Source organism: Polypterus senegalus, chromosome 10 (assembly GCF_016835505.1).
Source record: "Polypterus senegalus isolate Bchr_013 chromosome 10, ASM1683550v1, whole genome shotgun sequence".
Classification (NCBI taxonomy): Eukaryota; Metazoa; Chordata; class Cladistia; order Polypteriformes; family Polypteridae; genus Polypterus; species Polypterus senegalus.
The window spans coordinates 135029214-135048014 of NC_053163.1; the positions used below are offsets into that span (position 1 = coordinate 135029214).

Below are 18801 nucleotides of genomic sequence, written 5' to 3' on the forward strand. Positions count from 1 at the left end.
GAGTATGTGTGTATGTGTGAGCATCTGTGTGTGTTAGTCTTCAAGGGCAAGAGCAGATTAACCTAATAAACACATCCGGTTATTCTCATAAACTTCATGATAATACAGCTGCCTTAAAGATAACCACAGTAATTTGAAAAAACAAAACAAAAGAGAATCTATATTAGGACTGCACTGTTCACAAGACATTTTGATGTGCAGCCTGCAGATTTCTTTGTGCAGTGTTTGTATATTGTGCATACTCTGTCTTTATCATTGTGGCTTGTCCTTCTTCACCTCAGAACTGTTTTATTCAAAACTGGTTGCTTAAGTCTTTGGTTGTGTGAAGACATGTCACATTCTCATCTTGCAGCACAAGGAGGCCATCTGGGGTTGACCACCTAGGTACGTGTGCTAAGGACATGTGCAATCCTCAGACAAAGGACTGAATAATGGCTTGAAATGAAAGCATGTATCTGCTTATCAAGACCTGAGGGTTACAACATAGGCACAGTTATAACCTTCAGCTGGGCCTGGGTGTGCCAGCAGGCCCAATCTCACATGTGTTAAGATAAAACTGAGATTTTAAAGCAAACAGCTGTGCCAAATGTCTTATTAATGACTAATTTTATATCTCTCTATTATAAAAAAAAAAACTTGGGACGAGACAAGACTTTTTGGTGATGAGATGTGATCTTTTGAAGAGAGACGGAGAGACACTTCAGAAAGACACTTTCACGTCCCGCGACATGGTCAAATCACATCATACTGACATCCTTTGGAAGCAAGTCCCGTGAGACGGTGACCTTTGCAAGTCTTACAGCCATTTTCAAACAAGATCATGGTCATCTAACCTCTCAGTTGTTGGATAGAACTTCAAAAACGACTAAGCGAAGAAGAAACAGCAGAACCTCGAAAAGTGACCCAAAACCGTTGGAGAGAAAAGAATGCCCAAAAAAAAAGCAAAAAAGAACAATAATAATCTATGTGAAAATTCTTGAAAATGAGGAAAGTAAGCAATGAAAAAGCAAAGAAGAAAGGTTGGTGCGATACACATGCAGAGCAAGTTAAAGCTTATGAAAGTAGTGAAATTCAAAAGTATCAAAAAAATGAGAGTAAAGATCGCATTAGTGCTAACAAATGCTTACTCGGTGGAATAACAGAACAGCAAAAAGAGATTGAATATATGGACATAGGTGATATGTCAGAAGTATGTAGATATTATAAGGCTTTAAAGTTTAAGTCGGAGACTTGTAGATTGTATAATTCGTGTTGCCATCAGGGAAAAGTAGTGTTTCTTCCCAATGAAGAGGCCTATCTGCGAGAATTAAAAGATTTGTTGTTTGGTGAAAGTGAAATTCATAAACACTACAGGCAAAACATACGTGTCTACAATAATCTTTTCGCATTCGCATCATTCAATGAACAAAACGTAGATTTGCACAATAATGGACCATACGCTATGAGAATCTGTGGTCCCACCACAATTAAAGCTACAACAAGTTTAATTTAAAGAGAAACCATAATTCGCTCAGGTGTATATTTATGATCACGGAGAAGCGATGCAACATAGAATCGAAAGAGTTAGACGATCGGACGTAATAGAATTTATACAGCCAATAATGTATAAGTATTGCACTTTACACAAAATTTATCTGCAATACACGGACATTGTCATATTAATGTCAAGTATTGTGCATCGGTTTTGAGTATTAAGTACATCTAGATGTACATTCATAAAGGGCACGATAGAGTATGCATAACTTTATCCAAAGAATGGTCTCAGGAGGAAGTTCAAGCATATTTAAATACTTGGTACGTCAGTGCAATGGAAAGTGGGTGGCATTTAATGGAATTGCCAATGCACGGTCGAAGTCATTCTGTTGAATTATTACCGATACAGTTACCAGGTCAGAATATGATTTAATTTAAAGAGGGTGAAGAAGCAGAAGCTTTAGACGTAGTGAAAAATAAAAATACAAAATTATTGGCTTACTTTGAACTTAATAAAACAGATGTAAATTCAACAGCATATACATATGGGCAAATTCCTCAACATTACACATGGTAGAAACAAAAAAAAATTTTTTCATCACAGAAAAATTAATTGCAAAAGTAATGCTCAATTAAATATTGTATCACCAAAACATATTGAACGGTTTCATTTAAAACTGTTATCACGTGAATCGAAAGGAGCAACATCGTATAAAGATGTTCTAACTATAGATGGAACTACTTACGGTACCTTTCAAGAAGTGGCATGAGCAGCTGGGTTATGTAAATTGGATGACTATATGTTTGAAATGATGTCTGATGCCACTTCTGTAATGAAGCCTGACAAATTAAGACACTTCTTCGTATACTTAATTATGACGGGTGAAGTTGATGCTTTACAATTATGGGAAGCGTTCAAATGACCATTATCCAAAATGTTGAATGAACGAACAGCTCTTTCTATCATTCAAAGAATTGTTAGAAGCACAAAATTTAATGATGCAGCAATTTGGACTTCCACCAGAAAGGAACGAATCAGAGGTAAAGAAAAAGATAACAGCACAACCATTAACACTGTCTGGTCTTCCACCGGCCGAATTACTGTTGAAAGAAGGATGTATCATGATGTTATTGCGTAATTTATGTACGAGTGATGGGCTATGCAATGGGACAAGGTTATTTGTATTGAAAATTGGTAGAACAATTCTAACATGTAAAATTTTAACAGGCGACAAGAAAGGTAATGTAGTACATATTCAACAAATAACATTAGACACCAAAGGAGATCTTGATATGCCATTCGTATTAAAACATTGACAGTTTCCCGTGAGAATAGCTTTTGCAATGACAATTAACAAATCACAAGGACAAACATTTGAAAAAGTCAGTTTATTTATAAAAGAGAAAGAAACAATATTCACTCACGGGAAGTTATACGTTGCGTTATCATGATGTAAGACCAAACAAGGAATCAAAATTCAATGCAATCTTGAAAAAAGTTAATTCCAAATATTGTTTTTACTTAAGTTTTAAAGTAAAAGTGAACATAATGCATCTGTTACAATTTCCATGAAAAAAACAATCTCTTTAAATTGTATTTCTGGTTAACCAAACCCAGGGCCCGGACGTCCGAAGCTAGCTAGTTGTCGGGGGGAGGGGGTTTGGGGTGTGTGTGTTGGGGTTGTATATGGTGAGCCCCTATATATATATATATATATATATATATATACATATATATATATATATATACACTCACCTAAAGGATTATTAGGAACACCTGTTCAATTTCTCATTAATACAATTATCTAATCAACCAATCACATGGCAGTTGCTTCAATGCATTTAGGGGTGTGGTCCTGGTCAAGACAATCTCCTGAACTCCAAACTGAATGTCAGAATGGGAAAGAAAGGTGATTTAAGCAATTTTGAGTGTGGCATGGTTGTTGGTGCCAGACGGGCCGGTCTGAGTATATCACAATCTGCTCAGTTACTGGGATTATCACGCACAACCATTTCTAGGGTTTACAAAGAATGGTGTGAAAAGGGAAAAACATCCAGTATGCGGCAGTCCTGTGGGCGAAAATGCCTTGTTGATGCTAGAGGTCAGAGGAGAATGGGCCGACTGATTCAAGCTGATAGAAGAGCAACTTTGACTGAAATAACCACTCGTTACAACCGAGGTATGCAGCAAAGCATTTGTGAAGCCACAACATGCACAACCTTGATGCGGATGGGCTACAACAGCAGAAGACCCCACCGGGTACCACTCATCTCCACTACAAATAGGAAAAGAGGCTACAATTTGCACGAGCTCACCAAAATTGGACAGTTGAAGACTGGAAAAATGTTGCCTGGTCTGATGAGTCTCGATTTCTGTTGAGACATTCAAATGGTAGAGTCAGAATTTGGCGTAAACAGAATGAGAACATGGATCCATCATGCCTTGTTACCACTGTGCAGGCTGGTGGTGGTGGTGTAATGGTGTGGGGGATGTTTTCTTGGCACACTTTAGGCCCCTTAGTGCCAATTGGGCATCGTTAAAATGCCACGGGCTACCTGAGCATTGTTTCTGACCATGTCCATCCCTTCATGACCACCATGTACCCATCCTCTGATGGCTACTTCCAGCAGGGTAATGCACCATGTCACAAAGCTCGAATCATTTCAAATTGGTTTCTTGAACATGACAATGAGTTCACTGTACTAAAATGGCCCTCACAGTCACCAGATCTCAACCCAATAGAGCATCTTTGGGATGTGGTGGAACGGGAGCTTCGTGCCCTGGATGTGCATCCCACAAATCTGCATCAACTGCAAGATGCTATCCTATCAATATGGGCCAACATTTCTAAAGAATGCTTTCAGCACCTTGTTGAATCAATGCCACGTAGAATTAGGGCAGTTCTGAAGGTGAAAGGGGGTCAAACACCGTATTAGCATGGTGTTCCTAATAATCCTTTAGGTGAGTGTATATATATTAAACTGCTGAAAAAAATTAAAGGAGCACTTTGAAAACTCATTAGATCTTAATGGGAAAAAAATCCTGCTGAATATCTCTACTGATATTAACTAAGGAATGACAGGAGGCCACATTGTTTGATGGAAATGAAAATAATCAACCTACAGAGGGCTGAATTCAAAGACACCCCGAAAATCAAAGTGAAATAATGATGTGGCAAGTTTATGTCATGTTTGTCTTTTTTGTAAGGTATTTGTGCTACTAAAACTTTTATTAAAGCCAAGACTTGTGTTGGTGAGGTTTTGTCTGGGGTTTGGGATGTTACAATGCCCTCTACTGGCCACACTGTGTTGAACAAAATGAAAGTTGCTTTACACAGCACTAAACATGGTGAATCAAAGTTGTTTTTTAAGTTTTGGAAAAGAGCTTAAATATAAATGTGTACGAAAACTTTATATAAGGTGTATTCTAAATAATTGTGACACTCTTATTGGAGCCCTAGTATTTAGATTACTAATAATAGGCCAATTGTAAGCAAGAAAAACAAAAAGGAACAAAAGTATATACTGTATATATAGTAATACCTGACTCGGGATAAAATGCATAAGTTTACTTACAATATCTACATACTTAAATACTGTCGATGACCCAGCCATATTAATTATAAATGATACTGTACCCTTTGGTAGTTTCCAGGCAAGACATATATAATAATAGAACATTTATTAAATCAATTAAATAAAGATATAATAAAATATGAGCCAAGGGAACAATACTAAGAAGAGCATAAACAGAAGGAAAATAACAAATTGCTGAGTCTTCCCTAATTCAACCACTAAAATCCATACACTCTGATATACCAGGTTGGGTATGTTGTCCGTTTGCCCACCATCCTAGCACAAACACTCCCACACTCACCTGCCAACCCTTTCTGTCTCTCACCATCTTTTGTCGTTTGTTGTCTCTTTTGTTCACTCTTGCCCTGTTTGCTTACATTGTAAAGCTTGTAGAGCCTGTAGGTTTGATGGAGCTTTTAGCAAAGTCCACAGGTCACTTATTCTTGATCCCAGGATTACTCCTAGAGTAAAAGGAGGCTCTACATTTACTACATGAACACCAGGGTAGTGCCCTCTCAAGCCAACTCTGTTGTCCAGATACCACTGGACTTTCCAATAGCCTTAGTTGTTCAGGTCTGAAGGGAAGCTCATTGGTATCTCAGAGGGACAACCTGGTCTCACACATGCTCTTCTGGGAACATAAATGGCCAGGGGACTAAAAAAAATTCTTGCCCTCCAGTTGATTGTAATCATTTACCTTTTTACTATGTAGATACTGTACCCTGCTGTGGCATACCATGACTGCTGTCACCGGGCATATCATGGCAGTTTGGTTGTACTGTGTCATATCATGCATCAGTTTCACTTTCTGTGTCAATATCTAATGATCAATTCACATTGTCCTCACTATTGCTTGATTCGAACAATGGCTCATAAGAACATAAGACATCTGACAAATGTGAGGCGTCCATTTAGATCATGAAGCCCATTTGTTTAGCTGATAGGTCCCAATATGTCATCCAGATTTTTTTTAAAGTTTGTCAAGGTTTCTGCTTCAACTCCATGTCTCAGTAGTTTGTTTTAGAGTTCCAGAACTCTTCACATAAAGAAGTGCTTCCTGGCATCAGTTTTAAATGTACTTGCCCTTAATTTCCACTGATGTCTTTGCGTATGTGATTCACGCTTAAGTCAAAAGAATAATGTTGGAGCTACTTTATCAGTTCATTCGAATACTGCCTTTACAACATTTTACTTGCCACTGTGTTTTTCATTGAAGGGCCTGCTCCACTCATGAATACTCATGTGCTACTTTACAGTTGCCATAAGAAGCAAAAAGCGTAGAAATTATATATATATATTGTCACACACGTGCGCATGGGAGGCGGCTAAAGGGCTTGAGTGAAGGCAGTTCTGAGGCATGCCGGGATGTGGCAGAGTGCACTGACTCTTTTTTTCCCTTCCCTGTAGACCATTCCCGGGAGATTCCACCTGGCTCTCTTGACGTCACTTTCAGGACCGAACCAATGGAAATAGACCTTACCAGCTCCGGCCCCTCTGATGTCACGTCCGGGCTTGATCCAATGATTGATGAACACGTGCCTGATCCTTATGACCTCACTTCCTGTCTTCCCCTTTAAAAGTCTGCCCTTTTTCCTTTTTCCCTCAGTCTTGTTTTGGACTCGGCTGTATGCACTTCAGGGCTCTGTATATCTATAAAAACGACTTTGCAGCCAGGATACCAGATTATACGGGTGGCTGCCCCAAACCTTTATCTGAGTATGTTTCATTCTTGTGACTATATATATATATATATATATATATATATATATATATATATATATATATATATATATATATATATATATATATATATATATATATATATATATATATATATATATATATATATATATATATATATATATATATACAGTAATCCTCCTCGATCGCGGGGGTTGCGTTCCAGAACCCCCCGCGATAGGTGAAAATCCGCGAAGTAGAAACCATATGTTTGTATGGTTATTGTTATATATGTTAAGCCCTTATAAACTCTCCCACACTGTTAACATTATTAGAGCCCTCTAGACATGAAATAACACCCTTTAGTCAAAAGTTTAAACTGTGCTCCAAGACAAGACAGAGATGGCAGTTCTTTCTCACAATTAAAAGAATGCAAACATATCTTCTCTTCAAAAGAGCGCCGTCAAGGGGCAGAGAATGTCAGAGAGAGAGAGAGAGCGTGACAGAAAAGCAAACAATCAAAAAATCAATACGTGCTGTTGAGCTTTTAAGTATGCACACCCCAATAAAGCAGCTGTAAAGAAGGGAGCAATGTGAAGGTAGTCTTTCAGCATTTTTTAGAGTAGCGTCCTTATCTTCTAGGCAAACAGCCTCTCTGCTCACACCCCCTCCGTCAGGCGCAGAGAAAGTCAGAGAGAGTGAGAGAGAACAAGAAAAGCAAACAATCAAGCACCGCTCGGGAAGCACATCGTATATCATTGAGGAGTTTTATTTAATACGTAATACATGCTCTGATTGGGTAGCTTCTAAGCCATCCTCCAATAGCGTCCCTTGTATGAAATCAACTGGGCAAACAAACTGAGAAAGCATGTACCATAAATTAAAAGACCCATTGTCCGCAGAAATCCGTGAACCAGCGAAAAATCTGTGATATATATTTAGATATGCTTACATATATACAGTATATATATACTACCAAAATACCCGCGCTTCGCAGCGGAGAAGTAGTGTGTTAAAGAAGTTATGAAAAAGAAAAGTAAACATTTTAAAAATAACGTAACATGATTGTCAATGTAATTGTTTTGTTATTGATATGAGTGTTGTTCTCATATCTATATATATATATATATATATCTATCTATATATATATATATATCTCTATCTATATATATATATATATATATATATAGCAAAATACCCGTGATTGACATTGTCATGAGTGTTGCTGTCATATATATGCCTGCCTAAATAAGTCACCCTCGCTTTGCTCTTACTTTTTTACCGTTCATTTAATCATGGCTAGTGGAGGAAAAATTATAAAATGGAAGGAGGATTACACTGAGTATGGCTTTACCAAAACAATTATTGATGGCGAATCGATTATTCATAAAGCTTGAATTGGTGATCTGTTTTTCTGTGTTAACCTCATATTTTTTCATACTTCTTCTCAAACTAAGGTGGTGCGAGGGTAAAATGAATCGGGATGCGCTGATCAATGTAATCGGTGTACCAGGAAATCATGCATTCACAAAAGCTCCCCTTTGCTTGTAATGCAAAGTGTGATTAAATGCACTATTTTTTAACGCGTTATGGAACACATGCATCGAAGCTGTGCTTGTGCTAAGAAAAGGAAAGATTTTAAAAATAACGTAACACGATTGTCAATGTAACCTTTTGTAAGTAGTACCTGGAGGATTCAGTGTGGAGAAACTCTAGAGACAGCATGTGTATTAACTTGTGGATTTTTCTGTGAGTATTTGGTGGCAGTCTGACGATTGCTTCGAAGACAGCGTTAGCCATGAGCTCAGCTCAGAGCGAAATGAGGTAAATGGGAGGGAGATGATGACGTGACTCCCCCACCCGCCTTAACTGTCAATCCCCCACAAACACAGTCTCTTGGAATTTGCATAAGCACACCCCTTCACCTACAATTTTAACTTAGTTACAAAGTGATCAAAACTCTCATTTATATCCTGCGTCCTCTTATTAAACTTGTATCCTGCATTCCCGTGGGCATGTGAAACGCCAGCGGTAGCCTGTCTATGAACTTAATTTAAAGTTTAGGTTTACACCTTGCATTCTTTCAGAAGTAGCAGCACTCATGAATATGGTTGTATATGTCACTCGCTCGCTTCTTATTGTTTCGCTGCCTTCTCAATTATATAATGCATGTTTTCTTAAGCGCTTTTTGGAGGTCTTCCTGGTTTTCTACGCACTGCGTTGACTGTCAGTTCACGTGATTACGTGGGAGGCGTGATGATGTCACACGAAACTCCACCCCCCCACGTCTTTCCAGCTCAACTCCATTACAGTTAATGGAGAAAAATACCTTCCAGTTATGACCATTAGGCGTAGAATTTCGAAATGAAACCTTCCCAACTTTTGTAAGTAAGCTGTAAGGAATGAGCCTGCCAAATTTCAGCCTTCTACCGACACGTGAACTTGGAGAATTAGTGATGAGTCAGTGAGTGAGTGAGCCTTTTATTAGTATAGATATACAGTATATATATATATGCAGCATGATGTTATTTCATCCACTAGGTGGCAGCAAAATACTGCCCTGAGAGTTATTTAGGCTCAACATGATAAAACATCATTATACAGTATATCACCTCGAGCCGGGTCAGGTTTATCTGTAATTGCATAGAATTCTGAGCATGTGTCACATTTTTAGATGGTAAATAAAAGGCTTCTTAGTTGTAATATATTTCAAAAATGAAATTTATTGCAATATACCCTAAAATATATGGAGTTATCTTCCAATTTAATGTTAAATATTTTAAGATTATATTTGAAATTTGCAAATATTTTTAAATATATTTGAAAAATACATTTTAATCTGTGGTGGGCTTGTGCCCTGCCCAGGGTTTGTTCCTGCCTTGAGCCCTGTGTTGGCTGGGATTTGCTCCAGCAGACCCCCGTGACCCTGTGTTAAGATATAGCGGGTTGGACAATGACTGAATACATTTTAATACTTTAGAAAATATATTGAAATATACAATAACAACAATTTGCATATTTTACAATGTATGACAGTATGCTGCAAGATATTGTAATGTAGTTATTTAAAGTATATTGTAACATATTTTTAAAATATATTCATATTGAAAGAAAAATATCTTTAAAAATTCATTCTACATATATTTCTTTTTGGTAGGGTTCATCCCCTTTTTATGTGTATACTGCATTTTATGCATTTAGATCCTTTACTATACTTTTAATGATTTTAAGTATAATTTCATCACACAGGCATTGTTTTGCATTGTTTTCTGATAACCTTTAGATATTGTGTTTTAACAAATGATATCCACCAGTTTTAACTAAACATGTTATGACTAATTTTCCCCTGCAGATTATTGAGTTTAGTGACTGATCATGCAAACTCATTTCCTTTTTTCGGTTTGTGAGGGAGGCGTCTGTCCCACCCGGTTCATGTTTAAGTTCAAACGCAGGACACACACATTCACTCACACCTACTGTGTATTGACTTGGAGTCGAGTTCAGCAGCAGATTTTATTGAAGCAGATAAGCAGTTACATGTGCTGGTGAATATAATTTGATAACAGTGGTAAAGCTACTCAGTATTCTTCTGTGTGAATGGACTTGGCAAAGTGAGAGTGTGATATAAAATCACAGCTCGGTGTCTCTGCTGGCTTAATGGCTTCATTCTTACAGAGAGAGACATCAAGCAGAGTAGCTGGCCTTGATTTTCGTTTCAATCCAGTCCCAGTATGCAGACACCATTGTGTAGGCATCGCTGCCTGGATCTTCACATCTCTTTGGGCCGTAAGACACAATCCCCACAGCTGTAGGCATGTTCAAAGTATCTTGACAAACCAGTGGTCCTCCTGAATCTCCCTGAAAGAAATTCATGTGATTTTATATTGGAGGAAATTGAAGAGAGACAGGGATGAAGAAAAAGAGATCATAGTTCACTTTCTAGTGTTTTTTTTAAACTAATATTTACTTACATTACAGGCACCATTTATTCCGGGGCCTCTTGCAAAAATTTGAGAAGCAGTTAGGAAATCAACCTCAACATTGACCTCTCTCAGCACACTGCTGCCTTTCCCATTGGTTTTAGTTGTTCCCCATCCTGCCACAGAGCATTGGAAAAGGCTGACATCGTCGCTACTCTTTAGAATGCTGATGGTCTTCACAGCATGTGTGATATTGGCGCTGTGCTTCAGCTGTTTCAAAAGACAAAAATTCAGGATGAAGTCAGTGTGAGCTCTCATCTCTGGTGCATGTGTACAGGGATGTCAGTTGGCTATCTGGGTTTCTGACACCTGGCCAGGCTGTGTGACTTGTATGTGGTGCCAAGCATGTATGAATCGGAGGCATCCTCAGGGGTCTGGACAGGTAAGCAGGGCCACCACCAGGGTGAGAAGGGGAGCTCTTGCTGATGCAGTTCAGAGGGATGCTGGTCGAGTGACAAATCACAACACTTCTGTCTCGCCATCATTAAGCCACGCCCCCTCCGGGGAGCAGCACCTCAAAACCACCTGACACTGAAAGGAGGCAGTCAGTCTCCGACCCAACCACACCTGAGGCGTTACACTCAGAAGTGCAATATTTATTTTGTGTTTTACTTCACATGAGTGCTTTTAATTTCCACCTCCTGGCATTAAACAGGGGTCCACTGGTTCCCTAACACTTTCTTTGTCTCCTGCATCATCTTTACAGCAAATGTGAACTGACTTAGGTCATTTTATTAGATCTGTTCCTGTGTCCAAGACTTTGTCACATTATTGAAAAAAAAGTTAGGATATGGTATATCTTCTGTTTATAATGCATTAATTACATTGTTTGAATAACCAAGCAACAGAAAAAGAAAAAATTCTAATGAACCACAGGGACAAATGAATGCCATGTCCTATATCAGGGGTGCCCACACTTTTTCGGCTTGTGAGCTGCTTTTAAAATGACCAGGTCGAAATTATCTACCTACATTAAAAATGCTATATATATATATATATATATATATATATATAAACTGCTCAAAAAAATAAAAGGAACACTATGAAAACACATCAGATCTCAATGGGAAAAAGAAATCCTCCTGGATATCTATACTGATATAGACTGGGTAATGTGTTAGGAACGAAAGGATGCCACATCGTTTGATGGAAATGAAAATGATCAACCTACAGAGCCCTGAATTCAAAGACGCCCCAAAAATCAGAGTGAAAAAATTATGTGGCAGGCTAGTCCATTTTGCCAAAATTTAATTGCAGTAACTCAAAATTGTATGCAGCACTTTGTATGGCCCCTGTGTTCTTGTATACATGCCTGACAACATCGGTGCATGCTTCTAATGAGATGACAGATGGTGTTGTGGGGGATCTCCTCCCAGATCTGGACCAGGACATCACTGAGCTCCTGGACAGTCTGAGGTGCAACCTGGTGGCATTGGATGGACCAAAACATAATGTCCCAGAGGTGTTCTATTGGATTTAGGTCAGGAAAGTGTGGTGGCCAGTCAATGGTATCAATTCCTTCATCCTCCAGGAACTGCCTGCATACTCTCACCACATGAGGCCAGGAATTGTCGTGCACCAGGAGCCACTGTACCAGCATAGGGTCTGACAATGGGTCCAAGGATTTCATCCTGATACCTAATGGCAGCCAAGGTGCCTTTGTCAAGCCTGTAGCGGTCTGTGTGACCCTCCATGGATATGCCTCCCCAGACAATCATTAACCCACCACCAAACTGCTCATGCTGAATGATGTTACAGGCAGCATAATGTTCTCCATGGCTTCTCCAGACCCTTTCACTTCTGTCACGTGCTCAGGGTGAACCTGCTCTCATCTGTAAAAGCACAGGGCACCAGTGGTGCATCTGCCAATTCTGGTATTCTATGGCGAATGCCAATCGAGCTGCATGCTGCTGGGCAGTGAGCTCAGGGCCCATTAGAGGACATGGGGCCCTTGGGTCACCCTCATGAAGTCTTTCTGGTTGTTTGGTCAGAGACATTCACACCAGTGGCCTGCTGGAGGTCATTTTGTAGGGCTCTGGCAGTGCTCATCCTGTTCCTTCTAGCCCAAAGAAGCAGATACTGGTCCTGCTGATGGGTTATGGACCTTCTATGGCCCTCTCCAGCTCTCCTAGAGTAACTGCTTGTCTCCTAGAATCTCCTCCATGCCCTTGAGACTGTGCAGGGAGACACAGCAAACCTTCTGGCAATGACACGTATTGATGTGCCATCCTGGAGAAGTTGGACTACCTGTGCAACCTCTGTAGGGTCCAGGTATCGCCTCATGCTACCAGTAGTGACACTGACTGTAGCCAAATGCAAAACTAGTGAAGAAACAGTCAGAAAAGATGAGGAGGGAAAATGTCAGTGGCCTCCACCTGTTAAACCATTCCTGTTTTGGGGGTCATCTCATTGTTGCCCCTCTAGTGCATCTGTTGTTAATTTCATTAACACCACAGCAGCTGAAACTGATTAACAACCCCCTCTGCTACTTAACTGACCAGATTAATATCCCATAAGTTTCATTTACTTTATGCTATACTCTGATTAAAAAGTGTTCCTTTAATTCTTTTGAGCAGTATATATATATATATATATATATACCGAATATACATTATACATAAAATATATGTTGTCCTACCTTGCATAACTGAATAACCTTTATGGCACAGTAACAATTCAATACATTTATGGTCACTACAGTATTTGGATTTAGTAATCTTCATGTGGGAAAAGGCTGACTCGCATAAATAAGTAGAGCCAAATAATGCAGTCAAAGGGCTTTTGAATTCAGCCGAGTGAAAAATGACGGCTGCCTGGTTAACTGTGATTTTAGTTCCCTCTCCTTTCTCTTTCTCAGATCGCTTTTTGGAAGGACGTCAGTTTTGTAGTTTTTATGAACAGTTCGAAAATGCCTTTCCACATTTTCCTTCTTTGGAATAGCAATGATAGATTGACAGATCAGACAAACGCACTTCGATTGTGACATTGTGAGAAAAAAATCCTCTTCCAATTCCACATCCAGACCATACCCTCCCCCAACAATTTTTTTTAAATCCCTTCTTTAGTCGATATAAATTGGAAGGCTAACTACATCACGTCTGGAGTTTTGCAGTAGCTCACGCGTTTGATCGTGCATGCGGGATGACTAGTGTGTTAGAAGAGAAGAGATCTCAGACTTGCTGCCCTGTATATCAATTAAGTAGCAAATGCCATAGGGAGGATATATGATAGACTAACATTTAAAAAATTTTTTTTTTGAATGCTACACGATCTACCTACACTATCTTTGCGATCTACCAGTTGATCACGTTTGACGCATTGGGCAGCCCTGTCCTATATGGTTTCCTTCATGGAAATGTTCATAGTTTATTGTGATTATAATGACGTACTGTCACAGACTAATGGAGCTCATATCCATTCTATTTAAGTCAATCAAAAATTCTCACTATTCCTCTCTTTATAGTCTTTCTATCGCTTCTAATATAATTATGTATATAAATTCATATTATATATTCCCTTAAAATACAGGTCATCTATAATTCAATTCATAACAAACCTTATTTAAAGGATAACTCACAATGTCTGCAATGAGCTGCACACGCCAGTCAATTCTAACCTGCATGATAGCATTTCCTGTTGCTTCAAGACAGCTTTGAGCTCAGCAGACATGGAGTACACCTGCTTGCTGCTATCCCCTCATCCCCCAGAGCTCTCGGTGACACCCACCTTCAGAAGCATGATGTCGTTTACTATGGTCCCATCATCATAACATTCATGAGGGATGATTTCCTCTGCTGGTATCACCTGCTGGGACTTCTCAGATCTTAGGATATTATGAACCCCGAGGTAGACAGTAATACTCCTGTTGGGGCCAGAAGACAGTAGGTGAGTCAGGGAGGAGTACAGGGAGAGCAGTTTCATGAAGAAACTAAACAGATTATCATTTAAGCCTGGTAAAACAGAAGATGTGGGGCACTGAAATAAATAAAGATAGAGACCAATAAGAGATCAAAAACAAAAGAATTGTGGAATTCTTCTAAGTTTAAATGTTTTAAGAAGAAAGGAGAGAGACAAGCAGAAGAAAAGTGAGGATGGCATGTGATAACTATCTTTATTATTTTACTTTTAGTGCTAGTTGCTTACCCTTTATGTTATGTTTCATGAACCCTTCAGTCTCTAGACATGTCCTTCAAGATCAGTTGAGAGATAAACTCAGATGATTAGTGCAAACTAATTTGGGGCAAAGGCGGTAAATAGAGTTGATCGGTGAAATTCACCAAAGCGTTTTTTGCAGTGAATATCCTGTGTTTGCTAGTGACCTTGTTCCCTGAATATTTCCCTGGAAATATGTGAATTTCATGCTCTCACTTTTTGTTAATTTTATGTTCTCACGTTTGAATGGTAATTTCACACTGAATTTTCATTGCTAATTTCACACTTTCACTTTTTATTGACTGATGTTCTCTCTTGTTAATGTTAATTTCACACTGTTTTTGTTTGTTTTTACATTTTGCCCCTCAAGGCCAATGTCCACAAAGATGTCCACTTGAGAGACAAGGGCAAAATGGCTCTAACCAGGATAAGAAAAGAAGTGGAAGACCCAGACGTACAAATATACAAGAGGATATTTGTACATCAAGGTGTGCTGTTTGAGGAATACACACATTACAGGTCCTTAGTTAGCTGCTGCCTTAAATACAAATCCCAATACCAGTGCCATTGGTAACAGTGAAAACATGCAGAGGTTAAAAGAAAAAGGCGTATCTGAAACTGGCAAATAAAAAGAAATGGGCAAAATGGGTGAAAGTGTGAGTTCTTATGCCCATTTAACTTTTTCTTTTCATTATAATTATTAATTGGGCTGATACCTATAAGCGATCTGAGCTAGAAAGTCTGGTTATGTCAGATTGCTTTGATGAAACAGATTCAATGACCATGGAACATGTGGATGAAGAAATTTAACTTCTTAAGAGGTCCAGCATGCCTGCATCAAACTGTGAAACAGAGGAATTAATAAAATGAACACATAAAAAAATCCATGTTTTTACTCACACACCACCTTGAAATTCTTCAGGCTGTTAATTAGAGATAAATTAATTTTGTTTTTATTTTTCACGATATAAAATGATGTGCTGTCAGGTTGCTTAAATTAACCAAATTTCAGATACTGATCTGTATATAAATGTGTCCTGAAGCAAGCAGACTTGAGCCCAGCCATGATCGCCTCGTGTCTCGCGCCCAAAGCTCTGACTCTGTGTGTCTCTGCACTGAAACAGCACATTCAGAGAAGCAGAGATGGCAAAAGCACAAGAGACACGAGGACACAGAAATTCTTAAAAGGCCTGGGCATGCAGCTGATCAAGTCCTGCCAATGTCAGGCTCAGAATTCAAATACCAGTCGACTCCAGCAGGAGGTATTTTCAATAATGTGCAATTCTTCCTTCCTACTTTGAAGTGCTTTACTTTTTAGTTTCATTATGGAGAAGAGAAGACAAAAATTGATTAAAAACAACAAACTTTAAAGCACTTACACTGCCCCTTAACAAAGCCCCCACTGGCCGCTGTGTTTAGCCCATGTTTTCTGTGTTTAACTTGTCGCCTTTCTTTCTGTTATTATACACATATGACTCCAGTCCCTCAATTAGCCTTTTAGGGATTATTTGAGCAGAATTCTGGATTTCTCAATATACAATATCCGTATGACAGAAACCAAGGTTTTGATGCTAAAATATACAAGTATCTTCTAACTTTTACTAAATGAGGTCCATTGACTTTAACGGTTTCCCTGTTTGTTATCAATTCTTACTCCACAACTTTCTGCCTAGTGACAGACAATACTGACATTTTATACCTACATTATTTTAGATATAAGATTTTATTCCGTTCTTAATTTCCTTAAGAATATTTTCATGAGGACAGCACAGTGGCGTAGTGGGTAGCCCTGCTGCTTCGCAGTTAGGAGACCCAGGTTCGCTTCCCAGGTCCTCCCTGCGTGGAGTTTGCATGTTCTCCCTGTGTCTGCGTGGGTTTCCTCCCACAGTCCAAAGACATACAGGTTAGGTGCATTGGCGATTCTAAATTGTCCGCTGTGTGTACGCCCTGCCCGGGATTTGTTTCCTGCCTTGTGCACTGTGTTGGCTGGTATTGGCTCCAGCAGACCCCCGTGACCCTGTAGTTAGGATATAGCAGGTTGGATAATGGATGGATGGATATTTTCATGAAGTATGCATTAATAACAGACTGAGTGTTTTATTGTTTAAAAGATCTTCTTCTAGTTCATTTACAGATATGTAAGCAATTTAACATCTGGGTTTAATAAAGACATAGCGGCTGTAAAGCCTGAGCTGACAAGAATGTCCTCCACTGAGATACTTACTGTCCTTGGCAGTGAGCTGCTGTCAGGATGAAGTCAGGGTGAATGAGGAAGCCACCACATGAGTATATCTGTTCATCGATGTTTATCTCCAAGAAGGCCATGTAGGGTCGACTGTGAGGCTTGACTTTTTTCCCATTAATGATCTTGTCACCTGAGACACCTAACAGGACAGAAAGTGAATACAGGACATCACTTAGGATAAGTATTTCAGATTAGTTCTTCTACCAGGCTACCTTCATATCTTTGCAGAATTGTTGGGATCCTTTAAAAATATTATACTTTAAACACTACGGAATGAAATTTCTAAAAGTCTCCTGCCCCACCCAAGTCTCAGCCCCATCCCAGCTTACCTGCCAGTGTGACATAAACAGCCATGATGGAAATCCAGTAAACTCCCAGCATGGTTTTCAGCCAGTTTTCAGACTGTCTCTACAGCTTGACTTTGCAGGTCATGCCTTTATAATTAGGATGGATGGGTGTTGGCAGCCCTGAAACCAACCACAGATCAGAGTGTGGTCAATGCGGAGTAGGCAAGAAACCTAACAAACACATCCGGCTCAGCTACTAGTAGTTCAATTTTTGCTTCTGAGTAATTAGTTTCTAAATTTTACAATCATTGGTAGTATAAAATTAAAACATGTCTATAGATATTGGAGGAACCCACACGAGAACGTAATCATTTCTGACCGAGTTATAACCACTCCGATTTCTCTGCTTAAAATGAGCAAGTTAAGTCTAACCCTCCCTCTCACTAAAGTGCTATATCCAGAAGTGTTATTTTAAAATATAAAAAATAAGAATTTCACAAACAAGTGGAGAAACACTCATGTCATCAGCATGATTTATTTAGCTATTGTCTCTGTATCTTGTCCAAACAGGTTGTGAAAATCTGCACATCAAAAGTGACACCAAGATTCCTTGCAGAAGTAGGCTGAGTGATGATATGATCAGAGCTTCTTCTTCTACAAGGAATGTTTGTGTTTTTAATTCCTCTCTTTCTTGTTCTCTCCACATAAATCACACTAAGAAACTTGCTTTTCTCCACCTGTATAACATATCCCACGTTTGTTCAGTCCTCTCCTTTTCTGAAGCTGAGAAACTTCTCCCTGTTTTTACGACAGCCCATGTTGATTACAGATAAACTCCCTACTGGTAGGTTCCCCTTTCTAATCTTTTATTACATTGCCAGTTGGTTCAAAACGCTGCTGCAAAGCCCGCAATAGCGAGCACAAAACAGCCATCCTGCTCCACCATTACTGGCCCCTTTGTTTGATAGGATTCAATATTAAATGCTATGACTAACTTCTAAAGCTTTGAATGGCCTTGCACTGCACTACATCAGTGACCTCCTCCATCACTCTGCTCCTGTCTGCCCACTAAGGTCCACTGATTGTGACAACCTCTTTGTACCCCAAACTAAACTGTGCTCCATGGGTGACAGAGCCTTCAGGTCTACAGAGCCCAGACTTTGGAGCGACTTCCATAAAATAATGAGATCAGCTGACTTAATTCATTCTTTCATAAAACAACTTAGTACTATGGTGTTGTACTGTTAGCCATTATGGATGTGGGAGAAGTTAAGCAAAGGACACCTTTTGTTTGCTAACTAGAAAGATTATAATTTGCAGGTTTTCAAGGCAAAATCTTGCCTGAAGAAGGGGCCTGAATTGCCTCGAAAGCTTGCATATTGTAATCTTTCTAGTTAGCCAATAAAAG

The 18801-nt window shown here is 39.2% G+C and overlaps 1 protein-coding gene across 1 annotated transcript; it reads right to left on the reverse strand.

Annotated features, from left to right (window-relative positions):
- Positions 1-10212: 10212 nt before the first annotated feature.
- On the reverse strand, positions 10213-17501 carry LOC120536274 (mast cell protease 1A-like). The gene is made up of 5 exons (XM_039764597.1): positions 17436-17501; positions 17086-17245; positions 14436-14571; positions 10701-10919; positions 10213-10587 (listed from the first exon to the last, which is right to left on the reverse strand). Exons 1-5 carry the CDS (start codon positions 17485-17487, stop codon positions 10414-10416), a joined length of 741 nt encoding a protein of 246 aa, XP_039620531.1. The 5' UTR covers positions 17488-17501; the 3' UTR covers positions 10213-10413.
- Positions 17502-18801: the final 1300 nt, after the last annotated feature.

Excerpts from the sequence above, each read along its gene's own strand:
- LOC120536274 (XM_039764597.1), bottom strand. The coding sequence starts at position 17,487 with ATGCTGGGAGTTTACTGGATTTCCATCATGGCTGTTTATGTCACACTG. Across the intron at positions 17,246-17,435 it reads TGTTTATGTCACACTGGCAG|GTGTCTCAGGTGACAAGATC; the intron begins GTAAGCTGGGAT and ends CTGTCCTGTTAG. Across the intron at positions 14,572-17,085 it reads GCAGCTCACTGCCAAGGACA|GAGTATTACTGTCTACCTCG; the intron begins GTAAGTATCTCA and ends TGGCCCCAACAG.